Source organism: Miniopterus schreibersii (assembly GCF_964146895.1).
Source record: "Miniopterus schreibersii genome assembly, chromosome: 1".
Lineage (NCBI taxonomy): Eukaryota > Metazoa > Chordata > Mammalia > Chiroptera > Miniopteridae > Miniopterus > Miniopterus schreibersii.
The window spans coordinates 151,171,875-151,193,510 of record NC_138101.1 but is presented as its reverse complement, the minus strand read 5'-3'; the positions used below and the strand labels follow the sequence as shown (position 1 = coordinate 151,193,510).

Sequence of the window (21,636 nt, the reverse complement as noted above, 5' to 3'; positions counted from 1 at the left end):
CATGCAATGGAGTGTCACTCCGCTTTAAACAGGAAGGAAATTCTGACATACGCTGCAATATAGATAAACCTTTAGGACATTACGCTAAGTGAAATGAGCCAATCACAAAAGGACACATACTGTATGATTCCACTTCTATGAGGTGCCTAAATTAGTCAGATTCAGAGACAGAAAGTAGAACGGTGGCTGCAGGGGCTGGGGAAGGAGAAGGAAATGAGTAGAGTTTCCGTTTTGCCTGAAGAGTTCTGAAAATGGATGGTGGTGATGGCAGCACAGTAATATGGACGCACTTTATGCCACTGAGTTGTACATTTAAAAATGGTTAAGATGGTAAATTTTATGTTATATGTATTTTACCACAATTTCCAAAAATAAAGATAGTAAAGAAAAGTGTATCAATGATCCAAAGTGGGTCTAGGGTTGAGTAGAAGTATCAAGACAGCGTGACTGGTCTCCGGAGTCAGCAAACATGGCATGTACCTCACCAATTCCCCCTTCCACTGCCCACGACAAACATTATTAATAAGTCACCCCAATATTTGTTCCTCCTGAGCCCAGATGCAACATTGTAACCTTTTTTAACATAGGCCACTAACAATTAGAGTTGATATATCAGCTATGTCAACATAGGAGAAAACTGTGAATGTCTTTGAAAGCCATGCCAGAGAAAAGGAGGGTATAATAATATAAAACTTCATAAGATGGGAAAAATCAATACGAATTTGATATATTAAGAAAAAAATTCTGTTTCAACCCTTTCTCAAAAAAAGTCCCAAAATAACAAATAGAAGCAGTACATTTGGCCAACACCACAACTTATTTGCACCCATTTAACCCAGGTTCAGGTCTTTACATTTTCTACAAAAAGGAACCAGAACTCTTTGAAGGTGAATTGGTTTCAAGTCTTGGGGCAGGAAAATTCAGAGTGGGTCTAGAATATCTATCCTATTGTTGCAGAGAGCAAAGATGCTTTTTAAAACCACTGGATCAGTGCTAGAAGGACAAAAGGCAAAATGGGGGGAGGGGTTCCTACTGCCCAAGCTATACCCATGTAAGTATAAAGACATCATCATCATCATCATCATCATCTAGAACAACAGACATAAATGGAAAAGTTAATATAAAGTGTTAAAGGTTGTAGTAATATAAAAGGGAAATTGTAATTGTATTGTTTTTTATTAAGTTACAAGGTATTGACTACCCAGCTAATTTGTTTCTTTTCTACTTAATACACAGACACTGCTAAGCATGGGTCTATCAAGTATGAATGTGAAGCTGTTTCTATTGTATGAGGAAAGATTGGGAACTGTAAGTAGACCAAGCAGCTGCTTCAAAATGAGGAGCTATACTGTGAACACGATTGGCTCTGTGACCTTGCATCATACTATAGCAAGGAATAAGTGAAGTCCATCAGTTCATTGCCATTAATGATTATACATAATAAACAATGAAAAGACAGCCCAATGGTATGTCTTCAAGTGATAAGTTAGTTGAATGTCATGTCCACTCCCCGAGAGAGCAATGACCCACTCCCTCAGCTCTCGGGAAATAACCTCTAGATGACCCTACTAATGAGACACTGATAAGACATATAATGTTCCAATTATACTGAAGAGGTCAACGTATCCTAGTGACAGAAAAATAAGGTAGGCTTTTGCCTTCTGTTCACAATTTCTGGTGAAAAGCACTGAATTTCAGGAAAAGAGTATCTGTCTGACAGATGGGGTTGTAAACTTTCCCTCGTCTAACTAGCACACTTTGTAATAAATGGGGCGTGAACCACTGGACTGTGCAAACAGATCCTATACCCTGACCTGAAACCAAAGGGCTAACAACTTAGAACTTGCAGCCTCTCAGGGTCTTTTTCTTTCAGGGTATGATAAAGTTTCTAAAATCCTAGAAAGATGTTAATTTTATATCATGTAGACTTACTAAGGCAGAGTAAAAATTGAACCCCAGGAATGTGTAAGAACAAAGATAAAAACATAAGTTTTGTAATTATTGAAGTAGTTTAATGTAGGGGGGTTTTGTTTGGTTTTTGCTTTTTAAGGCATTTAAGCTTATTTAAGAAAATTTGATATATTTGATTTGTGATTTTTAATCAAGTCTTTAAAAGTGTTTGTCAGGTTGTGATCACTGTAAACAATTAAGAAATTTTGCTTTGTCAAATCCATAAATTTTGATGACTTTGTTAATAAGTAGTATGTGACTATGCGAGGAGTGGCAACAATTACATTTAAAGAAATATTGCTTAATAAATTCCTAACATTATAAATTGGTCATTAAACAATGTGCAAATAGTCATGAGTATTCCTCCCCAAGCACAAAAGTCTACTGGACACTAAAGACCATCAAAAAGATAAAACCAGCCCAGCTGACTCAGCAGTTGAGCATCAACCTAGGGTCCAGGAGATCACAGTTCGATTCCAGGTCAGGGCACATGCCCAGGTTGCGGGCTTGACCCCCAGTAGAGGGTGTGCAGGAGGCAGCCAATCAATGACTCTCTCATCATTGATGTTTCTGTCTCTCCCTCTCCCTTCTTCTCTCTGAAATCAATAAAGATATATTAAAAAAAAAAAAAAAAAAAAAAGATAAAACCAATTTGCCATCCCAGGAGAATCAAGAACATTAAAAGAAAAGATTGCTCTATTTTTTCTACACCGATGGTGTTAATTTCTCTGATTTAGTGGAACTTGACTTTTGGATCACCCTTCCAGGCGTGGTGAAGGTTTTGCTTCCCCAATTTCATTGCCATCCTAGAGCTGTCAATTCCATACCTTTTGGCTCTTCTGTTTTTCCTCTTGGGTTGTCATCTTTTGTGGAATCCTTCAAGGTTCCATATTCCTTTTCCATCTTAGCTGCTTCTTCCTTGGTACTATCTGTTTCTTCATGACTCTTCATTGATGGTGCTGTAATCAGATTGTGCACTATTGTTATAACCCTATCCACCCTTTATCCATTTATTAATTCCTAATGTAGAAATAAACTTTATTGAAAAGGTACAGTTTGAGCTCAGGTCATTTTTTTTGAGCTAAAAGAGATCTTAGTGATTATCTACTCCAACTTCCCCCTCCCATTTCACAGAAGAGGAAACAGGCCCAGAGAGGGGAGAGATATGCCAAGGTCATCCACTGAGTTAGCAGAAGAGCTGGGCCAACCCACCAGCTTTCTGGATTTTGGTTTAGTGTTCTTTCTCTTCTGCCACACTGTGTCATTAGAGCATAGATTATTTTCCTTACTTTAATTAATGTAGGCAATGAAGTGGGATAGGTCAGGTCCAAAAGTAAATTTGAGTCTTGGTTCCAAATGAAAGGAAGTCTCTGGTTGCCCAATCTCTCCTTTATGCTGTATTTTTAAAGAAGTTTGTTACTCAGAGTAGCACCTAAGAATTTGGGACTATGGCAGCTGTTTGGGGCTATGGCCACCTCCTAAGAATCTTCAGTAAAGTTGTACATTGATTTTCAATGCTTCTTGGGATCAGATTTCTGTGCTGAGGCTGGCCACAAAATAACCAAGGTTGTAGCTACTTAATCCTATGGTTGGACTTCAGATTTTAAAACTTTTAATAATCTATAATTCTTTATCAATGCGTATTAAAGTTCATTATATTAATCACTCAAAAGGGTTGTTGTGCTAAAAGCTAGAAAAATAGTTGAATCATACCTGGGAAAAGCTTGCTTTTATTGTCAGTAACATTTTTTTCTAGCTTGTTCTTGGTCTGAAGAGCAATCGTTTCGTCCAAGTTTTCTAAAGGGAGGAGGGAAAAATATAATTTTATTTCCTGAAAGATGATACTAAATTTTTACTAAAAATGTTTAAATTTCACCAGAAATATCACAATAGCAATTCCACAATATTAACACTGCTAGTAAGATGCTTTGATGTGGATTTTATTTCTAAGAATCATAGACTCTCAGGATAAAAAAAGAATACTATTTGAAATCCTCAAGTTTAGCCTCCTACTCAGTTAATTGCAGAAGCTCCTTCCATATTTTTGTGCCCACTGCTATAACACGCCAGGGTTGAAACTTATAATAAACACTTGTGGTTTTGGCCCACTCAACACCTTCTGATAAGTACACCTTAATTTTTCTTTGGAGAACTCAGATGTCTCCCACTCTCAGCACATTTGGCTCAAGTTGGGGCTGAATTAACCAGGCCTGGCTCCTCAGGGTCTTCCAGACCCCGAGCTACAGTGATTGGTTCAAGGAGAAGACCATGACTCCAGCCAGGCCGATGAGATTCAATGCTAGAACCATTGGGAGAAAGGGGCTCTCTTCCCGCTAGGTTGGCCGTACCCTGAGGATGTGAGAGGGGGGCTGTGCTGGCTATCTTGCTCCTGTAAGGGAACAGCATGTCTGGAGTGAATCGACATGTGGAAAGTCAGGGCTGTGAGATGGGGCGGAATAGCCTCCTCACACTATTGGTGGACTTCACAAACCCGAAGCCAGACCACCCCAAACCCTGGACTTTTCAGTTACATGAGGCAATTAAATTTTCTCTTCATTGAAGCCAAAGAGCTGTATTTCCATGATGTAGAGTCCTCATTAATTCTTGAGGCAGCCAGTTCTATTGTTAGGTAGTCTTAAGAGTGAGAATTTCCCTCTTCCTATCAAGATGAAATCTGTGTCCTTGTCTTTGTTTTAACTTTGCCCTTGGGGGAAGCATCATATAGGTGTTACTAGACACGGATCTAGACTGTAACCACCTCAAGATAGACAATGCATTAGAATCCACACTCTTTGTACTCAGTTATTCAACCAGCAGGCCTTTTTTTGCTACTTGCAAACAAGCATTTCTTTGCAGTTAATCTGTAAAGAATCCATTATTACTTTGTATTATTTCTCCCCAGGTAAACTCTTCCTTCCATCCTACCCCACCCCTCTATTGAGAAGAAAACCAGTTTATTCTATTTTATGATGCATTCCATTTTGGTATATTTCCTTTCAACTTTCTATATACACATTCATCTTTTAACACCAAAGTTGAGACCACACTCTAAATGGCTTTAAGCATTCAACAGCATATCATGAACATTTTGTCTTGTCATTAATCCTTATAAACAATATTTATATTGTATATGTGATGAACATACTATTATTAAAAACATTTAAAAGTAAAATTTAAATAGTTTAACATAAGAATAACTAAATAATTTATTTTAAATTCTCCTCTTGTAGAGTATCTAGGTTGTTTCCATTGTTTTGTTCCTATAAACCAGTGCTGTCCAATAGTACTTCCTGCAGTGATGGAAATATTTATTTCTGTACTGTTCAATATCATAGCCACCAGATACATGTGACAACTGAGCACTGAAAATGTGTCTAGTGTAAATGAAAAACTAGATTTTAAGTTTTGTTTAATTTTGATTACTATCAATTTTAATAGCAATATGTGGTTAATGGCTACCATATTGGACAGCACAGCCATAAACAGTAGTGGAAATATCTGCCTTGTACATAAGCCTTGTGGCATGTCTAATTTATTTCCATAGGATAAATGACTAAAGTGTGGAAGTTTTGAATCATGGGGTATTGGTATGAAACAATGACTGATTTGATCTACTGTTAAGTGAGTAAGTAGGCCACAAAGCACTGTGTTAACATGAATCCATTTTTTGTTAAGTAAGATTAAAAAAAAGAAATGACATAGGTACACATGTGCACACGCGCGCGCGCGCGCACACACACACACACACACACACACAGAAAATACCTGGAAAGACATAAACCAAAATGTTACCTGAATGCTGGTATTATGAGTGATTTTTTTTTTTACTTCCTTTTTTGCACTGACTGATTTTTTAAAAAAATAAATGTGCTCTTTTATAATCAGAAAAAAAAACACAGTAAAATTCTTTTTATGTAGAAAAAAATGGAGTTTATACAGAATAATTCTAGATTGCTTAGTCCTATGAAATTTTCTCTTCTGTTTAATTCTCCCTCCTTCGTCAGAGGTCAAACTAAAGGGCTGTGAAGTCATCTTGCCCAAAGGACACCAAGGATGAATGGTATTTGTTGATTAACTAAACCAAGCAGGAAAATAAAAGACTTTAAAACAACAACCGCAGCAACTTACATGCAGAATCAAAAAATGTCCAAGCTTATTTATAAAGTTCCAGGAATCAAGGGTTGACAAACTTTTTCTGTAAAGGGCCAGATAGTAAATATTTTTGGCTTTTCGGGCCATATGGTCACAGCTACTCAACTGTTCCATTGTATCACAAAAGCAGCTGTAGACACTAAAACAAATGTGAATGGCTACGTTCCAATATAATTTCATTTACAAACACTGAAATCTGAATTTTACATAGTCTTCTCATGTTACAAAATATTATTCTTCTTTTGATTTTTTTCAACCATTTGAAAATGTGGAAGACATTCTTAGCTTGTGTGCTCTACAAAAATAGGTGATGAGCCAGATTTGGCCCATGGGCAGTAGTTTACTGGGCCCTGTGATAGATGACAAAGTCCTTTACTTAAAAGATGCAAAAGCTGAGGCATTTGCCTTTGTCCACATGACAGAGCTGGTCTGAGACAGAACTTCTGAGGCCTAGTCCAGGCTCTTTCCTCCTGTTCACGCACAGACCTCACTGGTTAAAGTCAAGACTCTTTTAGTCCCAACCATTCAAATACAATTGGGGGGGGGGGAAGCCCAATTTTAATAAAATTGTCTTTGTGTTAGCAAGACAAAATGTAACACGTGAAATGTTTGTACTCAAACTGGATCTATAAAGATTAAAAGTTGATTAAAACTTCTGGTTAAGTTTATTTGTATGCATTATCAAGCTGGGCAATTCTTATTACCCAGATAATTCAGGCAATTTGGGCGTAAATCATCAGATTAGTGAAGTAATTATTGCCGAATCCCTAACTCACTTTGGATGATGAAGACTAACCACAGTAAAAACAAAACAAATAGGACTCTCACCAAGGTAGGAAACACCTTCCTCTGGCGATATCGTGCCATACTTCACCATCATCTTCACGAAGTCGATCAGCGTTTTCATGATAGTAATCAGTGTTTCTTTCTCTTTTGCCTCTTTTTCTATATAAAAGGACAAAATAAGTTTTAAAAACATTAGTGGCATATAGCTTCACCTTTTAATGTCAGTTTATAAAGTACAACATCTTACTGAAACCTTTCTCCCTACATTTATACCTAAAACCACTTACATTTAATTTACAGAAAGCCTGAGGCTTGATAGGGAATACAGGACAATGTACAGGTGTACTGAACTTTTCCAGGAACGGACAATTGTAATCTCTCCAAAAAGATTTACTTTAATCTAAAACATTTCACTAGTGGAGTAGATGAGAGAGACAGTGTGCCACCCAAGACAATATGAACTCATAAGGAAAGTTAGAAGATTAGCGACCCAAGAGCTTTTCTCTACTCAGGCTGTACTTTTTGAGGGCAAGAACAACCTGTTTTCCTTAATCAAGCTTAATATTTTAAATAAGAACATACATGTATCTTCATTTTTTAAATGTAAGGTTTATTTTTAAATAGCAGTATATATTACTTTATATACTTTCTTTCATTTGAAAGAATATATGTATATGGTAAAAATATTCTAATAGTACAGAAGTAAATAATAGTCAAAGTAACATTCCCTTCCTCCTCCCAACCCCTACTGCCTATAGGTTACCACTGGTAAGCGTTTCTTGGGAGCTCTTTATATATATATATCCTGCTCGGGATGGAGCCTGCAACCCGGGCATGTGCCCTGACTGGGAATCGAACCGTGACCTCCTGGATCATAGGTCCACACTCAGCTGCTGAGCCACGCCCGGCTGGGCGGGAACTCTTCATATTTGACGCACTGTTCTGCATCTTGATGCAACAAGATGCCAATGATTCCATAAAAGTTCAGTAGATGTATTAATTCTAAAATCAGAAAAAATCTATTTCTATTTTTGAAGGAGAGAAAAGCTAAGATGCTAGAGGAGAGCTCATTTCCCATGTTCTTTTAGCTGAAGGATTTTCTCTACATACTTCTAGCCTTTTCCCCCATCTTTTCACCCTTCCCACTCATGAGGTTAGGAGCCAGTAGACATCAGTGTGCATTCCTCTACCAGTGGGGATTGGGAAGCTTTCTTCTTTCTGCTCCCCTGGAACAGTGGAAGACAGAGACCTGAGAAAAGTATCTGATCTGCAGACTCAGGCTGTCCCTGGGATTGGCCATTTCAAGAGCTGGACTGAAGAGTGGGGGGAGCACACAAGCCGACTGTGGGCTCTCATACTCAGCTCCATCCCACAACCCACTCTTTATCAGCATAAGATATATTTTGGTTTTCTACCCGCTTTATTATTTCTCAATTGGTTCAGACCTTGAGTGAGAAAGATGGGTACACTCAAAGACCTCAGTGTGTTTAAATTAAAAGTCTACAAAAATAAAGACAAAATGGAATGGGGTCAAAGAAATGGAAAGATTAAAAACAAATAAAGTACGGAACATTCCATGCAGTGGGAATCTTTAAAATACCATAAAAACCACAAGGTTGGGAGTGAGGAAAGGTAGCAGAAGAGGTGTGGGGAGAGATCTTAGAAAAGGGCTGGTAAATAACTTCGCCATCCTATTATTAGCTCAAGTCACATCCATACAAACCTTTGGTATCACGCTGATACTCTTCACTGGCAAGAAATGAATCACCAGGATGACAGGTTCTGAGCTGGGCATCTGCCAACCAACGGGGCAGGATGACTCAGAATGGACGCTCAAGATTACCAGCCCTGCAGACACCAGCAGAGGGGCTGGTGCCATCTGGCCAACGCTTGGAATTGAAGGACAAAGGATCTTCTCCGGTAATGAAAGCTCACTCTAAGGTCACTTCTTGGGGAAATATTGTTTCAATGACAGAAACCTTTATTACAAATGTTCAATCTGGGACTGAATCTTTGACTAGGAAGAGGAAAGGCCATTAAGGCAGTGCAGGGCATCTGTCTGGACAATAACAACAACAGGAAATGTGCCCAATATTATCCCCCTCGCAGATTAACCAAAAATACACATGAACTGAAATCTTTAGGTAACTTATTTTGGCACACATAGAAGAGAAAAGAGCAAGACGCATTAAGGACTTTGTTTTTAAAAAACAAATCATTTTCCAAGTGTGTTTTGGGTACCTGACCTCCTTTAATCCAACATTAACTTCACTGTAACTCATTTGAAGACTGAAGCTAAAAATGTCTAAAAAGCAAAATTATGAATCATTTCAAAAATAATCAATTATATTCCACACACTGTTCCCATGTAGAGAGGAAAATGAATAAAGCTTTTAAAATTATATTTGCAGTAGGACATGGGGCTGAGCTGCATCAGGCTGGGCCACTGATTCATTTACGCGCCTGCACAAGGTTCATCCAGTACCACGGACGCAGCACATGTTCAATAACTGTTTGTTGAACAAATAAATGAGCGCTCTGTTAACAAGAAGATTAAGATGCCCAGGAACTCCACCTTTCCTGATTATCCTTTCCTAAATATTTCCATGACTAGTACACTTCTTTAGAAAAAATCGATATGAACTCTTTTTCCCAAGGCCACGATATATGTCATTGAGGATTGCATTTGGAAACTGAAAACAGGAAGAGAAAACCACCCACACATTTCCTGCAATTACTGTTTCTGTTCCACATGGTCGGAAAACAGTGTTTACCTGAATCAATACTTTTCAGTAGTGCATAGAAGTTTGGAAAATATTGGAGTTCCTCAAAGTTGTCTTCACTGTAGGTTTTGGTTCTCCTTTCGAAGCCATTTGTCAAGGTTAAGGTGTTAGATACTGTCTCGTCATTTTCTCCATTAGCAAAACCATCTTGAATTGCTGCCATTGGAATCTCCGGTGGGAATAAAAAAAAAAAAATCAATGAAAAATAAACATTTCGTTAGAACTAATGTCACTGCAGCTTGATTCTTTCCTCTGTTGTGCCCTCGGCCGTGAAGTACAGGAATACCCCCTCCTTTGCCTGCCCCTGCGGGACCATACCCTCCCCTAGGCATGAGGGTGGCCATCTAGTCACGTGGAAAAGTCATTGACACATAGGGACTGAAGACCCTGGGTCCTGCGCAGGGGAGAATTAGGGAAGTTCTAGGTTTCTGCTCTGGCCGAGTTTCCCTCCATCAGTTCTCACGACTGTCTCCTGGTAAAATCGTCTTCCACCAGGAAGAGGAGCTTTGAGTTCACAGGCTCTACCATGGAAGACGGCGCAAGGTATAGGAAAGCTTGTCGCCATACCCAACACGAGTAGAGCAGTCACACCGTGGAGATTTCTGGGTGACATTTTAAGGGCTGTCTAGATGGACGCACAAGACCTTTGATCCACGTGTGGGGTTCCTCATATTAACGATTCAGTCTCCATCCCTGTCAGTGAACTAGACAAAAATTTATAAGCTTTTTTTGGCTCCTTCTCTTCCTTTTGTTCCATTCAATCCATCAGTAGGCCTTTTGGCCCAATTTTTAAAATGGATCCCAAATTTGTACATTTCTCTCTTTCTCTGTACCCAACTCTAGTCCAAGCTGCCTTCATCTCTTACCTTCTAACTGGTACGCGACCCACCTCCAGTCTGTTCCCAACACTGCATTTTCCACGTTTATACCCAGAGTTGTTTAAAAAACTGATCAGGTAACTCCTTTGCTTATAATCCTTCAGTGGTTTTCCGTCATTATGATCAGGATCAGAATCCATACACAGCTCATAAGGCCCTGCCTGGTCTGGCCGGGGCCCACCTCCCCCCTCACCTCTCACTGCTCTCTCTCTCTGTTCCAGCCACACTGCGCTTGCTTTAGCGCCTTAGAGACGCTGCACATCCTTCCTCCTTCCTTACTGTGTGTGGCCTCTCCTGGTCACAAGTTAATTCCTCTTCAGCCTTCAGTTTTCAGCTCAAGTCACTTCCTCAGGAAAGCCTTCCTTGAGCCTGAGTCCAGGACAAGCCTTTTTATTTATTTATTTATTTATTTATTTATTTATTTATTTATTTATTTATTTATATTAATAAGGGCTTATAGAACCATGTTTCTTTCCTCAGAGCACTTAATGCAGTTGTAATTAAAATACATGACTAAATCATCTACCTCTACCATTACATCTTAAATTTCTTGAGAGCAGGGATTTTGTCTTTTTAAATGAGCATTATAGTCCCAGTGCTTGGTACATAGTTGGTATCTTAATAAGTATTTATTTAAAAAATATTTCATTTGCATTGGTGCATTTGGATAACATGAGTGAACAGGTGGACATTTAGAGATGGGAAATAAGGAGAATGTAATTGGAGTGAAAATAATTATGTCAGTTTCAGTTCAGACTGGTAAGCTTGAGTGAAAGTCATGAGTTCTTTGATAAAACTAGAAAGTTTTCACAGTGAATAGCTCTTCGAAAACTGTTTAAAAAGATGGCAGCGGAAGGGGATTGGAAGTAGGGAGAACAAACGAGAGCTTTTAGACTATCTAATAACAAAAATCCAGATCCAATTTATGTGTTCTAGCCTCCTCTAAAACAGGAGTATGTAAGCCTATATACTTTTCTCCCTTATATTTGGGATAGGATGTTAGAGGGGATGAGATGCAGTGGGGTTTGGGTGCTCTGGTGGAGAAAATCAAAGACGAGGTGAGGAGTTCGATATCTTCCTATCATTAGCTCCATCTGGAGTTTTAAAGAGAATTCAAGGAGGAGACAAAGATTTCAGCAGCTTGGCTGAGATGAAAGAAGAGATGAAAAGGCAAGGAGTCCAGCAAGGAGGAAGAATGAATGACTGGTCTAAGTAAAGGATGGCAGGTAGGCTCTGAACCAGTGAAAAGAGGCAGGAGCAGGTGAGAGAGCACAGGGTAGAGCAGAGGCCGCTCAGGCAACCAGCTCTGGGGAATATAAAAGCTGGTGTGGCAGAAGATCAAATCAACCTGAGTATTTTATTTTATTTTAATTTTGGGGGCATATAATGATATCTACAGTGAACAGAAGTTGGGTACCAAAAGAGCTATGAAATATTTAATTTCAGTACAATGGGGTTATACAAATAGTTGTTATGTGAAATAACCATTTTATATAATATAATATTATGTGTTGTTATACTGTGGGATATAAGATGTAACTTTTACTATGTAATATAATATCACCTGTATCTCTAAATTATTTTCAAAGTAGAGTTCATTTATATCTTTTAACTTATTGGTATTTCATGAATATTTTAGTGGACTAAAAATGTCACATATCCCAAATATTCTTTGGCATCAAGTGAGGTATTAATTATATACAGGTTGTATTAATTATATACAACTATGAGTACACACACACTCATGTCCATGCACATGCATACATACACGTGTACATAGCATACTCATGTACATTCACTTATACATACCACTTTCTCTGGTATTTTTCCAGCCTGACTCTCAGTCTTGCTTGTGGGTATATTAGGTTTCTCCTCATAACTGTTGGCTTCCTTAGAGATTATTTTCTGTAAAACCTCTGCTACTTCATCTTCCAGTGTGTGCGCCTGGCTTTCTGTGATCTGTTATAGTCAAAACATATATAACTGTTATTCCTATTTTTATGGTAAAAAAAAAAAAAATCTAGACTAAACTCTTTAGTTGAATACATTTTCAGAAGACAAGAAAATCTTCTGACCCCTCTTCTGGACAACCTTTGTTTATGCCTCCAGGCATGTAGGTCTTCATGGTGACTGACCAGCACTCCTGGGAAGATGTGACTTTGGGCTCCCCATGCAAGTGGTCAGTCTTGCCTGTTGGAGCCCACAGAACACTTACTTTGAGACCCATCTTGAGGATTGTTTCTCAACCCTAAGCTGCAAGTCATGGTCAGGTAACCTTTGAAGCCTGCAAATGTAGCACCCTCTTCAAGCCTGCCAGGGCTATGCAGGGCTGGGAGCCAAGCTGAGGCAGGGGCAAACTGGATTGCTTAGTTTCCCAAATATTGCATGCCTTTGTTCATGCTATGTCCTTCTCACACCACACATGGATCTTACTTAAGCTGGTTAAATCCTAACCATCTTTCTAAGCTCACTTCAAACACCTCCTCCTCTGAAGCTTTTCCTTCTAGCTCAGTGGGATATAATCCATCCTCTGGCAAACCAAACTGACTATGGTTCTTACGCAGCTTCCATGATATGCATGCATGTACTTGTCTAATTCCTCCAATAGGCTATACATTTCTAGAGGGAAAGAATGGGGCATTACTGGCCCCAGAAACCTATGGCGCCCAGTATAAAGTAGATGCCTTATAAACATTTGGCTACTTGAATGGCTCGGCCTCTTAGCATATTCCAAACTGTACTAAGAATTTGGTTTGTTCTCATGCATATGACTCACTAGGCCGAGATTCAGGAGTTTAGAAACGATCTTGTCAAATACTCCTCTGTCATTTTCCTCATAAATCCTGGTGGCGATTTTCTGGACAATGTCTTCAGCGGTTAAAGGAGTTCCGTCCAGCTGATGAAGGCCATCTGGATCATCTAGACAGAGCAATCACAATTTCACATCATGGTGAAAACATAGGTCTGTTTCTTGGATTATATTATATTTCTAATCTGTACCTTGCTCTTGTACACTTAGGTATGTTTGGAATATATTTATAGTGGTCCACAAAAATTCTTGGTTTGAAATAAAATTTGACTGCAAGTGAAGAACCTAGGATGACAATGGAAATTCTGAAAGCCTCTTATGTGATTATAAGAGGCAGGAAAATCTGAAGTCAACACAAAGGGCCTCTCTGTTTTTTATGATCACTAATAATACAAACAATATTATACTTTTTATTTTGATAGTATGCCATATTTATCTAGTATGCGACATTGTTTAAAGCACCCTTTTATATATTATATAATGATATTCCACGTCCTTGCAAGGAGTAGATTAGTAGAATCCACACATGCAGGCAAATTCCTGGGCCAAAGGTGGGGGAACCTGCCTCACACCCAGAATCAGAGAGTGTACTGAAGATTTTATGACTTACCCGGAATAAATGTTGACTTCTAAGTGAACATGTGCCAGAGTGCCTTTATATAAAGTAGCTCAGTGTGACAAGACTCTTTCTTTAGAGAACAGGGAACTTATTTTATGTGCTTAGAATTTAAACTTTTAAAACGTGACAACAGATTTACACAAAGTAGCATGTAAATCTATGTAAATCTCTGCAGAGAAGATTGCAAATATGGATCCTTGGCTTCCCTGGGAATGATTTTGGCAGCAAACTTCTGGGAAGGGAGGGTGCAGTAGAGTTGGTGAGGAGATCTTTCCCAATCTATGTCACACGGAGCAGTCTATCCATATGTGCAAGTTTACAAGGCACTTAACTCTCTTTGTTACCTCTAGGCAGATAAGAAAGATCAGAATTTTAGCCCCAGTAATGCATCTTGTTACCTACATATCCTTGTTATCTACATATCCTTGGAGGAACATAATAAGGGTATCTATTTCATGGGATTTGACGATGAGATGAAATAAGATGTAAAAGCACCCTTTCAATTGCGAAGTATTATGTGAAAGTTAATGTAGTATTATTATAACAGACAGTGGCTTTATACCTGAAGTAAAGGAACTGCAATTATCTCCTAGAGAAAATAAGCATTGAATCCCTGGCTACATTCTGCCCAAATTCTGGCCATATTCACTTAAAGAAGGAAGAACCTAGTATTTCTATTCTGATTCTCCCCTTTCTTCCATGACTTCTGGGGATTCAAACAAGAAATTTTGTCCATGGTCTTTCTTTCAGATTCTCTGGAGATGGAAGTATATGCAGCCCCAGCTAGACTATTTTCTTGTCGTTTGGACAGAAGCTGAGGAAAATAAGTAGGGTGCCCAGAGGACTGGAAGTTTTCTGGCAGTATATTGGGGTTACTGGGCTGTCGACCAACCCAAGAACTCTGATCCCTTTGAGTCCTGTGAACCAGAGCGACAAATGAACACAAAAATTCTGTAAAATCTGTTCCCCTCCTGGCTGATTGAAAATTGGATTCATCATCTGGGTTTTGTTTATTTTTTTATTTTTATTTTTTTTAAGGAGCAGAGACCCATTATCAGTTAGGTCTGAGTTTTTCCATTTGTGGGTTGCAGGTCAGAGTCTTGGGAAAAGGTGGAGCAGAAATTGCCCCGGTCTGTGCAGAGGTGGAAGAATTGATTTCCCTTCCCACTATCCTCAGGATCTGAGAAAGGAAGACTATTGGCTGCTGGCTGGGGCTACCCACAATCTTCCTTTTTCAGATCCCAGGGGTTAAGTGGGAAAGGAAATAAATAACTAGATGGCTGCTTTTCAGTTCATTTACTTCACAACAGGGAGAACATTAGCAACATTCAAGAAATAGCCTCTTTCCTCTGCCGCACTGCTGCATTGTCTTGAACCAGGGACTTGGCCTCCCCTAGCAGAACTTTGCTAGACAGAGGTCAAGGATTGAGCTCTTGGACCCTGCTCCTTACCTTCCACTGATTTTCCCTGACTCCTCTAAAATGGACAGAATTACTCAGAATGACTTCTCTAACACTCACAGAGGGTATTTCACCCTCCTGTATAGACCATCAAGGGGAAGCCAAACATGAGTTCACCATTTATAACTTTTTTAAAGCAGCTATAACATTCTAAGTGAATGTAAAAGGGCCATGTTCTGACTGGTTAGGTTTTAACAAGTTATGTTTTGAATCTCCAGCATCTAAAATGGCACTTGACATTCATTTGTTCAATACATTTTTATGAAAGTCTTAATATGAGCCAGAACTGGAAATAGAGTCATGAAGAGTTTAGGCATGGTCCCTACCTGCACAGAGCTTGCTATCTAGTTCAGTGATTTTCAACCAGAGTGCCATAAGAACTTTTAAAACAGGCAATACCTGACTAGTCAGGGGCACTGGCCTCTTTTCCCTTAGATTGTCAAATAAGAAAATGACAACAGCCAACACAACAATAGCCGTCCAGTGTGAATGAATCAAAATTATACCTATTTTTTTGTCAGATCAGCAAAAAATATAATTTTTGATGTGCCGCAGAATTTTAGTAATTGATTTATTTGTGCCATGAGATGAAAAAAGATTGAAAATCACTGGTCTGGTTTGTAGTCTGATACATAGTAATTGCTCAATGAACATTGTTTGCTGAATGCACACAGGAGCCTGGAAGAACTACTTCACAAAAGAAACTTGGAAAAAATCCCGAATCACACGTGCTGCAACCCACACTAAAAAGGAGAGCTGAAGGGTCCTATCACAAGCCCATTTGGAGGTTTCCTAAAGATGTGAAAGCACCCTGCAAAAGTTAGGTTGCTGCACCCCCACCTGCTCTGGGATTTAAGTCTGCATGCCTCTGAGTTCTAGTCACCTTGGTGGTATCAAATGCTCTGTTTCCAGGATTTCCAGGGTATGAGAAGAGACCAACAATTCACTCATAAGTCATTTCTCTCTAAGAATCTTATCTGTAATCTCAAGTGGATTTAAAATGATTCCTAAGGGAAACCTAGAGACCTCAGGACTGACACTTGGTAGTTTGGAACTCATTTGGGATGGTAATGAAATGTTGAATAATTTTAAAATAAGTTGCTCAAGTTAGTGATCAGATCACAAACAGAGCTGTGCCTCTGCCTGAATCAACAACCAGTTTGTCCAAAAAATTCAGTCAAACAAACATTAGACTATTTTTTTTTCAAATTTCATTAAATCAAATAGTCAGTTCAAAATAGTTGAGTCTTTTTCGTATGCAGCTATGCCCAGTGTCTATTTCTAGCCAAAATATTTTAGGTTAAAACAGTATTCAAGAAAAGGAAACAAATTCCCTGAGTAGTATGTAATAAAAAATGTGTCAAAATATAAACTATCTGTCCCACCCTATTACATGCACAACATACTTCTGAAATCTCCCCAGGCTGAGATATCCCATAAAAGTAAAATTTAATTGGCAGTTGTTTTCTGGCAGAGATAATCAGCATAATTCTCTTGTGGCCAAAGAGCAGAGCAAAGACATATAAGAAAATCTGCAGTCTCAGGAGAAATCCTAAGCACTGGTATTCAGGATGGAAAGCACACTCTCTTCCTCAATTTCTAGGTAAATAGTTTATTTATTCTCTCACGTATTCTTTTTTTGTTCATTCATTCATTTATCAATTCATGCAATGAAATTTATGACTACCCAGACACTGGGGCTACAATGTCTCTGTTCTTGTGAAGTTTTCAGTTTAGTTTAGGAGAAAGAGATAAATCATAAGTAGTCACACTTAGGAATGTAAAATTACAAACTGCATTAAGTGCCATGAAGGAAAGGAACAAGGTTTTTGTTAGATCATGTGTGCTAGATGAACCTAGAAAAGTAGAAAGGAATCAGTCCATGCAGGACTGTAGAAGCTATGTTAAGGATTCTGGTTTTTATACCAAGAGAAACGGGAGTCTATTAATGGGTTTTATGCAAAAGAATAACATGTTTGTGTGTTGCAAAGATCACCCTGGCTGCTACGTGAAGAAGAGTTGGAGGGGGGAAAAGCAGATGCTGGGAGACCCATTAAAAGATGTTGCTGAGTTGAAGTGACACATGATTAGAGATTGGTGATTAAAAATAGAGAAAAACAAGTGACAGATACCGGTGAAATTGATAAGATTGGTGGGTTACAATTTGAGAGGCAAGGAAAAAGAGAAATAGTTTAATTCCTAGATTTCTGTCTTGAAAAATTTCATGAGGAGTAGTGCCTTTCTTAGAGAAAGAGCACTCTAAGAGGCTAGGTTGTAAGGTATACAGATATTATGAGATTAATCTTGGCCATGTCAAGTATATATATCAGAAGAGTCTAGGCTAGTGATATGTGACATCAGGATATAGATGGCAACTGAATCATGAAAAAGTTAGAATGACCTAAGGAGAAAGGCTATAGCTAGAAAGAGACCCCTGGAAAGGGGATAATGGGTATTTCACATTGGGGAAGGGGGTATTAATTATTTGAGAATTATGGTATTTTGTTGGTACTAATAGTTAAAATATTAAATGTTAAATATTAAATAGAATAAAATATAAATAATAGGTTTAAATTTTTTTCAAAGTATCAGTAAAGAGATCTTTAAAGAAAAAATAAAGTTTGGGCTTTTGTGGAGCTGGGGCTTTGTGCATTGTCAGTAAATTTGGGCTTTATCTCAGTTTTGGACATGACTAATAGAGGACTGTGAGAATATAAGAGATATATTTTTTAAAATATAGGACTTTCTACTAATCCATAATAAGAAACTCCAAATTAGAGAAAATAGGTAGCCAATTTTTCCCCCTCGTTTACCTTGAAATTTATGATCCAGTCCACTCTTAGTAGAATCATAATCATCAATTAGTCTTCGATTCTTGGTTGAATCAACATCATCCATGTTCAATTTATTATCATATGGGGAGCTTCTTATGGATTGTCTTTCTTTCTCAAATTTTTCCTTTTCTGTTATTGCCTTTAGCAGGCTCAAGTTATCAACAAAGGAATAATTGCTTTCACCTGGCTTGTTTTCTGAAAGAAAAGCCCCCATTTTAGCTAAGATTCTCATAGCCTACATCACTTAAATTAACATCAGTATAGTTTCTTTTTACCTGGAGGGTATGTGTTTTTAATCTTGTCTGCTTCTGCTTCAGCAATCTGTGAAACAAATAGGATAGAGACCTGGTTTTAAATCATTGTTCCACCACTTACAAAATATGACTGATAAATGATCTAATCTCCATAGGATTTAGTTTTCTTATTTGTAAAATGTAGATAATAATCTCTGTCTCAAAGCAATGACATAAGTGACATAAAATGAAAGGCAGATGGTCCATAAGTATTAATCCCCTTCTCTTACAATATTGGTGAAAAATAAATCTCTGATAAATTAAGCAATCTTTCAATAGAATGGATGTGATGTGGCCCTTACTAGGTATTATATAGTCAGCTCTATGAATTATATAGATATTGCATAGATATTACAAAATTATATTTCCCATCTTAGTTTCTGTTGATTTATTATTAACCCCCTGAAGTTTGTGAATTCAAAATGTCTAAAGTTTCCTAACATAATTACATTATTAAATAAACTAAAATGTCATACATAATTACATATACAAAATAAATTGAAACAGCATTTATAATTTTATTTTTGACCTACCTGTTCATTCAGAGGTCTTTCTGCACTTAATTCTCTATTATGTACAGGTTTGTCTAGAATAAACACAAAAATATAAATTTAATTGTGTATTGGAAAGACGCAATATGTCTCTTATGAAATAAAACCTTCATAAAGAAAAACAATAGGAGACATATTTTGAATAAGCATGAAACAAAAATATATATTAACAAAGATGATCGAGATTATACGATAACAATGACCATCACGTTGCCTTGCTCACTATCCTGCTGTATTTCCTGAGTTAAGAGAATTACACTTTTTTTTCTGACCAGAACCTAACATATAGTTCTAACACTTGGCTTACCAGCTGTTTTCAGCTAGACAGCACAATTTGGACTGGTATTATAAGCACATTAAAAGCCCTTTTATCGAACCTGTTATGAATAGAGTATCTAAGAAAGACTGTAAGACAACTAGAAAGAAAAAACCAAACCCAAGCACTTCATTAGGCAGAAAAGCCACCCCCTCCCAATTTCAAAATAAAACCTTTCAAAACAACTCGGGTTATTGCTCTATCATACCAAAAGTGAGGGGGATCTGTCTCCAAATTCGGACTGATTTCTGTCAACGTGCACGGATGTGACCTGACCAGAAAATGAGGCCGGGCGATGTGCAGCCCGTGGCCTCTGCCCAGCTCCACCTTCCCGCGGCGCATCAGAGGGAGGAGGGAAGGAGAGCGTCCCCGTACCTCGGCCGCCTCCCGGCTGCGGGAAAGCTGGAGCCGGGCTGCTGTGGACCGCCAGCACCAGGATCCAAGTGCCGCTCCAGAGGAACCCCATCTTCCACTCTTGGCTTCAGAACCGGCCTGGCGCCGGGCTCCCGGAGCTGTGGCTTTTGTTATGAATGAAAAAGAGGAGTGAAAACAGGAAGAGCTAGGAGGGCGGGTGCGGGCAGGGAGGTGGTGGGAACCCGGCTGCGGGAGGAGCTGCGGCGGCTCCCGAGCGACGGCTCCGGGCGCCCGGGCTCAGGTCGCAGGTGGAGGCGAGCGCTGTCCGCCCCGGGGGTGCTGAAGTTCCCGTGCGGGGGGCCGGCCGCCGAGCCGCTAGGGCGTAGCCGTACCCCGTCTCCTTGAGACCTGGGGAGGGGGGAGGCGCATGCTCCCTGCAAGCCGGAGGCGGGAGGGATGGCGTCAGCGACTCCAAAGCTACTCCAACCCCCTGGGAAGGGGGGGGGGGACGGATCGGCTAGCGTATTTTCTGTGCCGCAGTCGTAGGGCTGCTCCTGGCTCAGGGTCACCTGGATTGCCGTGAGCTTGGACCTCATTGTCGCAATTCCCCAAGTGAACACGGCCTCAAGGAGACCAAAGGCCTTCTCTGCCCGCGCACCTGCCAAGGAAAGCTAGATAACCTGTGTGAAAGGGTCTGCTTGGGGATTATTCCGAGATATCTGCTCCAGAATTGCTTCTTTCCATCCCATCTTGTTAAAAGGTAGATATAATCCTTAGAAAAGTCCTGCCTTTGGTGATTGGGTTGATATATCAAGCGTCCCTTGGTGCCCTTATTTGTGTCTCAGCTCTATGGAGTCTTTTTTAATTGGGAAATTCAAGAAACATTCTTTCAAATAGTCAGATTGCTGCAACACACTCTCACTCCTAGATACGGAAACAGAACTAAAAAATAAAAATAAAAATAAAAATAAAAAATTATTTGCCTGTTCCTCTAAGAGTGAATGTCCTCATCAGGCCTGGGCAGGTGAGCAGCAAGGGCCAGTTTTATTCTAAAATTTCCCATTCTCACCAAGGAGGACAGCAGCCCCTCCACCCCACCAAAAAGTAAACAACAATACATAGCTGCACTTCTGTAAAATTCTTCCTCAGGACTCAATTATGTCTAAAAACCTGGTTGTTTCAGGGGTCCTTGAAGAAAGGGGATAGTGATAAAAAGCATTTTTCATCATAATTAGGTGCTTTCTATATTCTGAGACTATTCCCAGAAACACAAGATTACTGTATAATAAAAGACTTTTAAAGATGAAAGCAAGCAATGCTAATGTGAGCAGGGTGCTGAGTAAGCTCTTTAGTCTCTGATTTTTAAACAGAGCTTGGACCCTTTCCTTTGGACTGCAGCATGCTGGGAACCAGTCTGAATAATGATGGAAGAGAAAGATTCAGCACAATCAGTCCTTTGATTTCTGCACCCCTGCTTTTCAAGGAGCAAGTTAGTCATTCAAGTACCTAAAAACAAACAAACAAACAAGCTGACAAACAAATCTCCCTCCTTGAGGTTTTTGAGTTTGGAAGTCACCGAATGCCTCCTTTAAGAATCTATGAGTACTTTAAATCTAATAGTTGCTTTAAAACAGATAGTTGTTTCTTGGCAAGGATAAATAGCATTATTATCCCAGAATACTGCATTTTAAAATTTAAATCACAATTTAAAATCCCAGCCAAGTTAAGAGTAAATTTCCTATCTCCTCTTCCTTAAAACAGAGATAGTAGGCTCTTTTTATCTCACATTGTTATTGTGGAGATCAAGTGGGTACATGTTTATATCAAGTAATTTTGATGTCAGGAATTTTT

The 21,636-nt window shown here is 39.0% G+C and overlaps 1 protein-coding gene across 4 annotated transcripts in view; it reads right to left on the bottom strand.

Annotated features, from left to right (window-relative positions):
- The window catches only part of SCG3 (secretogranin III), a 39,236-nt gene extending 18,890 nt beyond the window's left edge, over positions 1 to 20,346 (bottom strand). The window contains exons 1-10 of one of the 4 annotated variants that reach the window (XM_081121027.1): positions 19,807 to 20,346; positions 19,098 to 19,150; positions 18,547 to 18,592; positions 18,251 to 18,466; positions 13,326 to 13,468; positions 12,359 to 12,508; positions 9,663 to 9,840; positions 6,931 to 7,047; positions 3,664 to 3,747; positions 2,778 to 2,909 (exon numbers count right to left, since the gene is read on the bottom strand). In XM_081121027.1, the coding sequence (XP_080977153.1) occupies positions 2,778 to 2,909; positions 3,664 to 3,747; positions 6,931 to 7,047; positions 9,663 to 9,840; positions 12,359 to 12,508; positions 13,326 to 13,468; positions 18,251 to 18,466; positions 18,547 to 18,592; positions 19,098 to 19,150; positions 19,807 to 19,897 (1,210 nt within the window). In that variant the 5' untranslated portion in view covers positions 19,898 to 20,346. Of the gene's footprint in view, positions 1 to 2,777; positions 2,910 to 3,663; positions 3,748 to 6,930; positions 7,048 to 9,662; positions 9,841 to 12,358; positions 12,509 to 13,325; positions 13,469 to 18,250; positions 18,467 to 18,546; positions 18,593 to 19,097; positions 19,151 to 19,639; positions 19,781 to 19,806 lie in introns of those variants that run through there. The other 3 variants (XM_081121029.1, XM_081121028.1, XM_081121030.1) reach the window with 3 other exon arrangements.
- Positions 20,347 to 21,636: the final 1,290 nt, after the last annotated feature.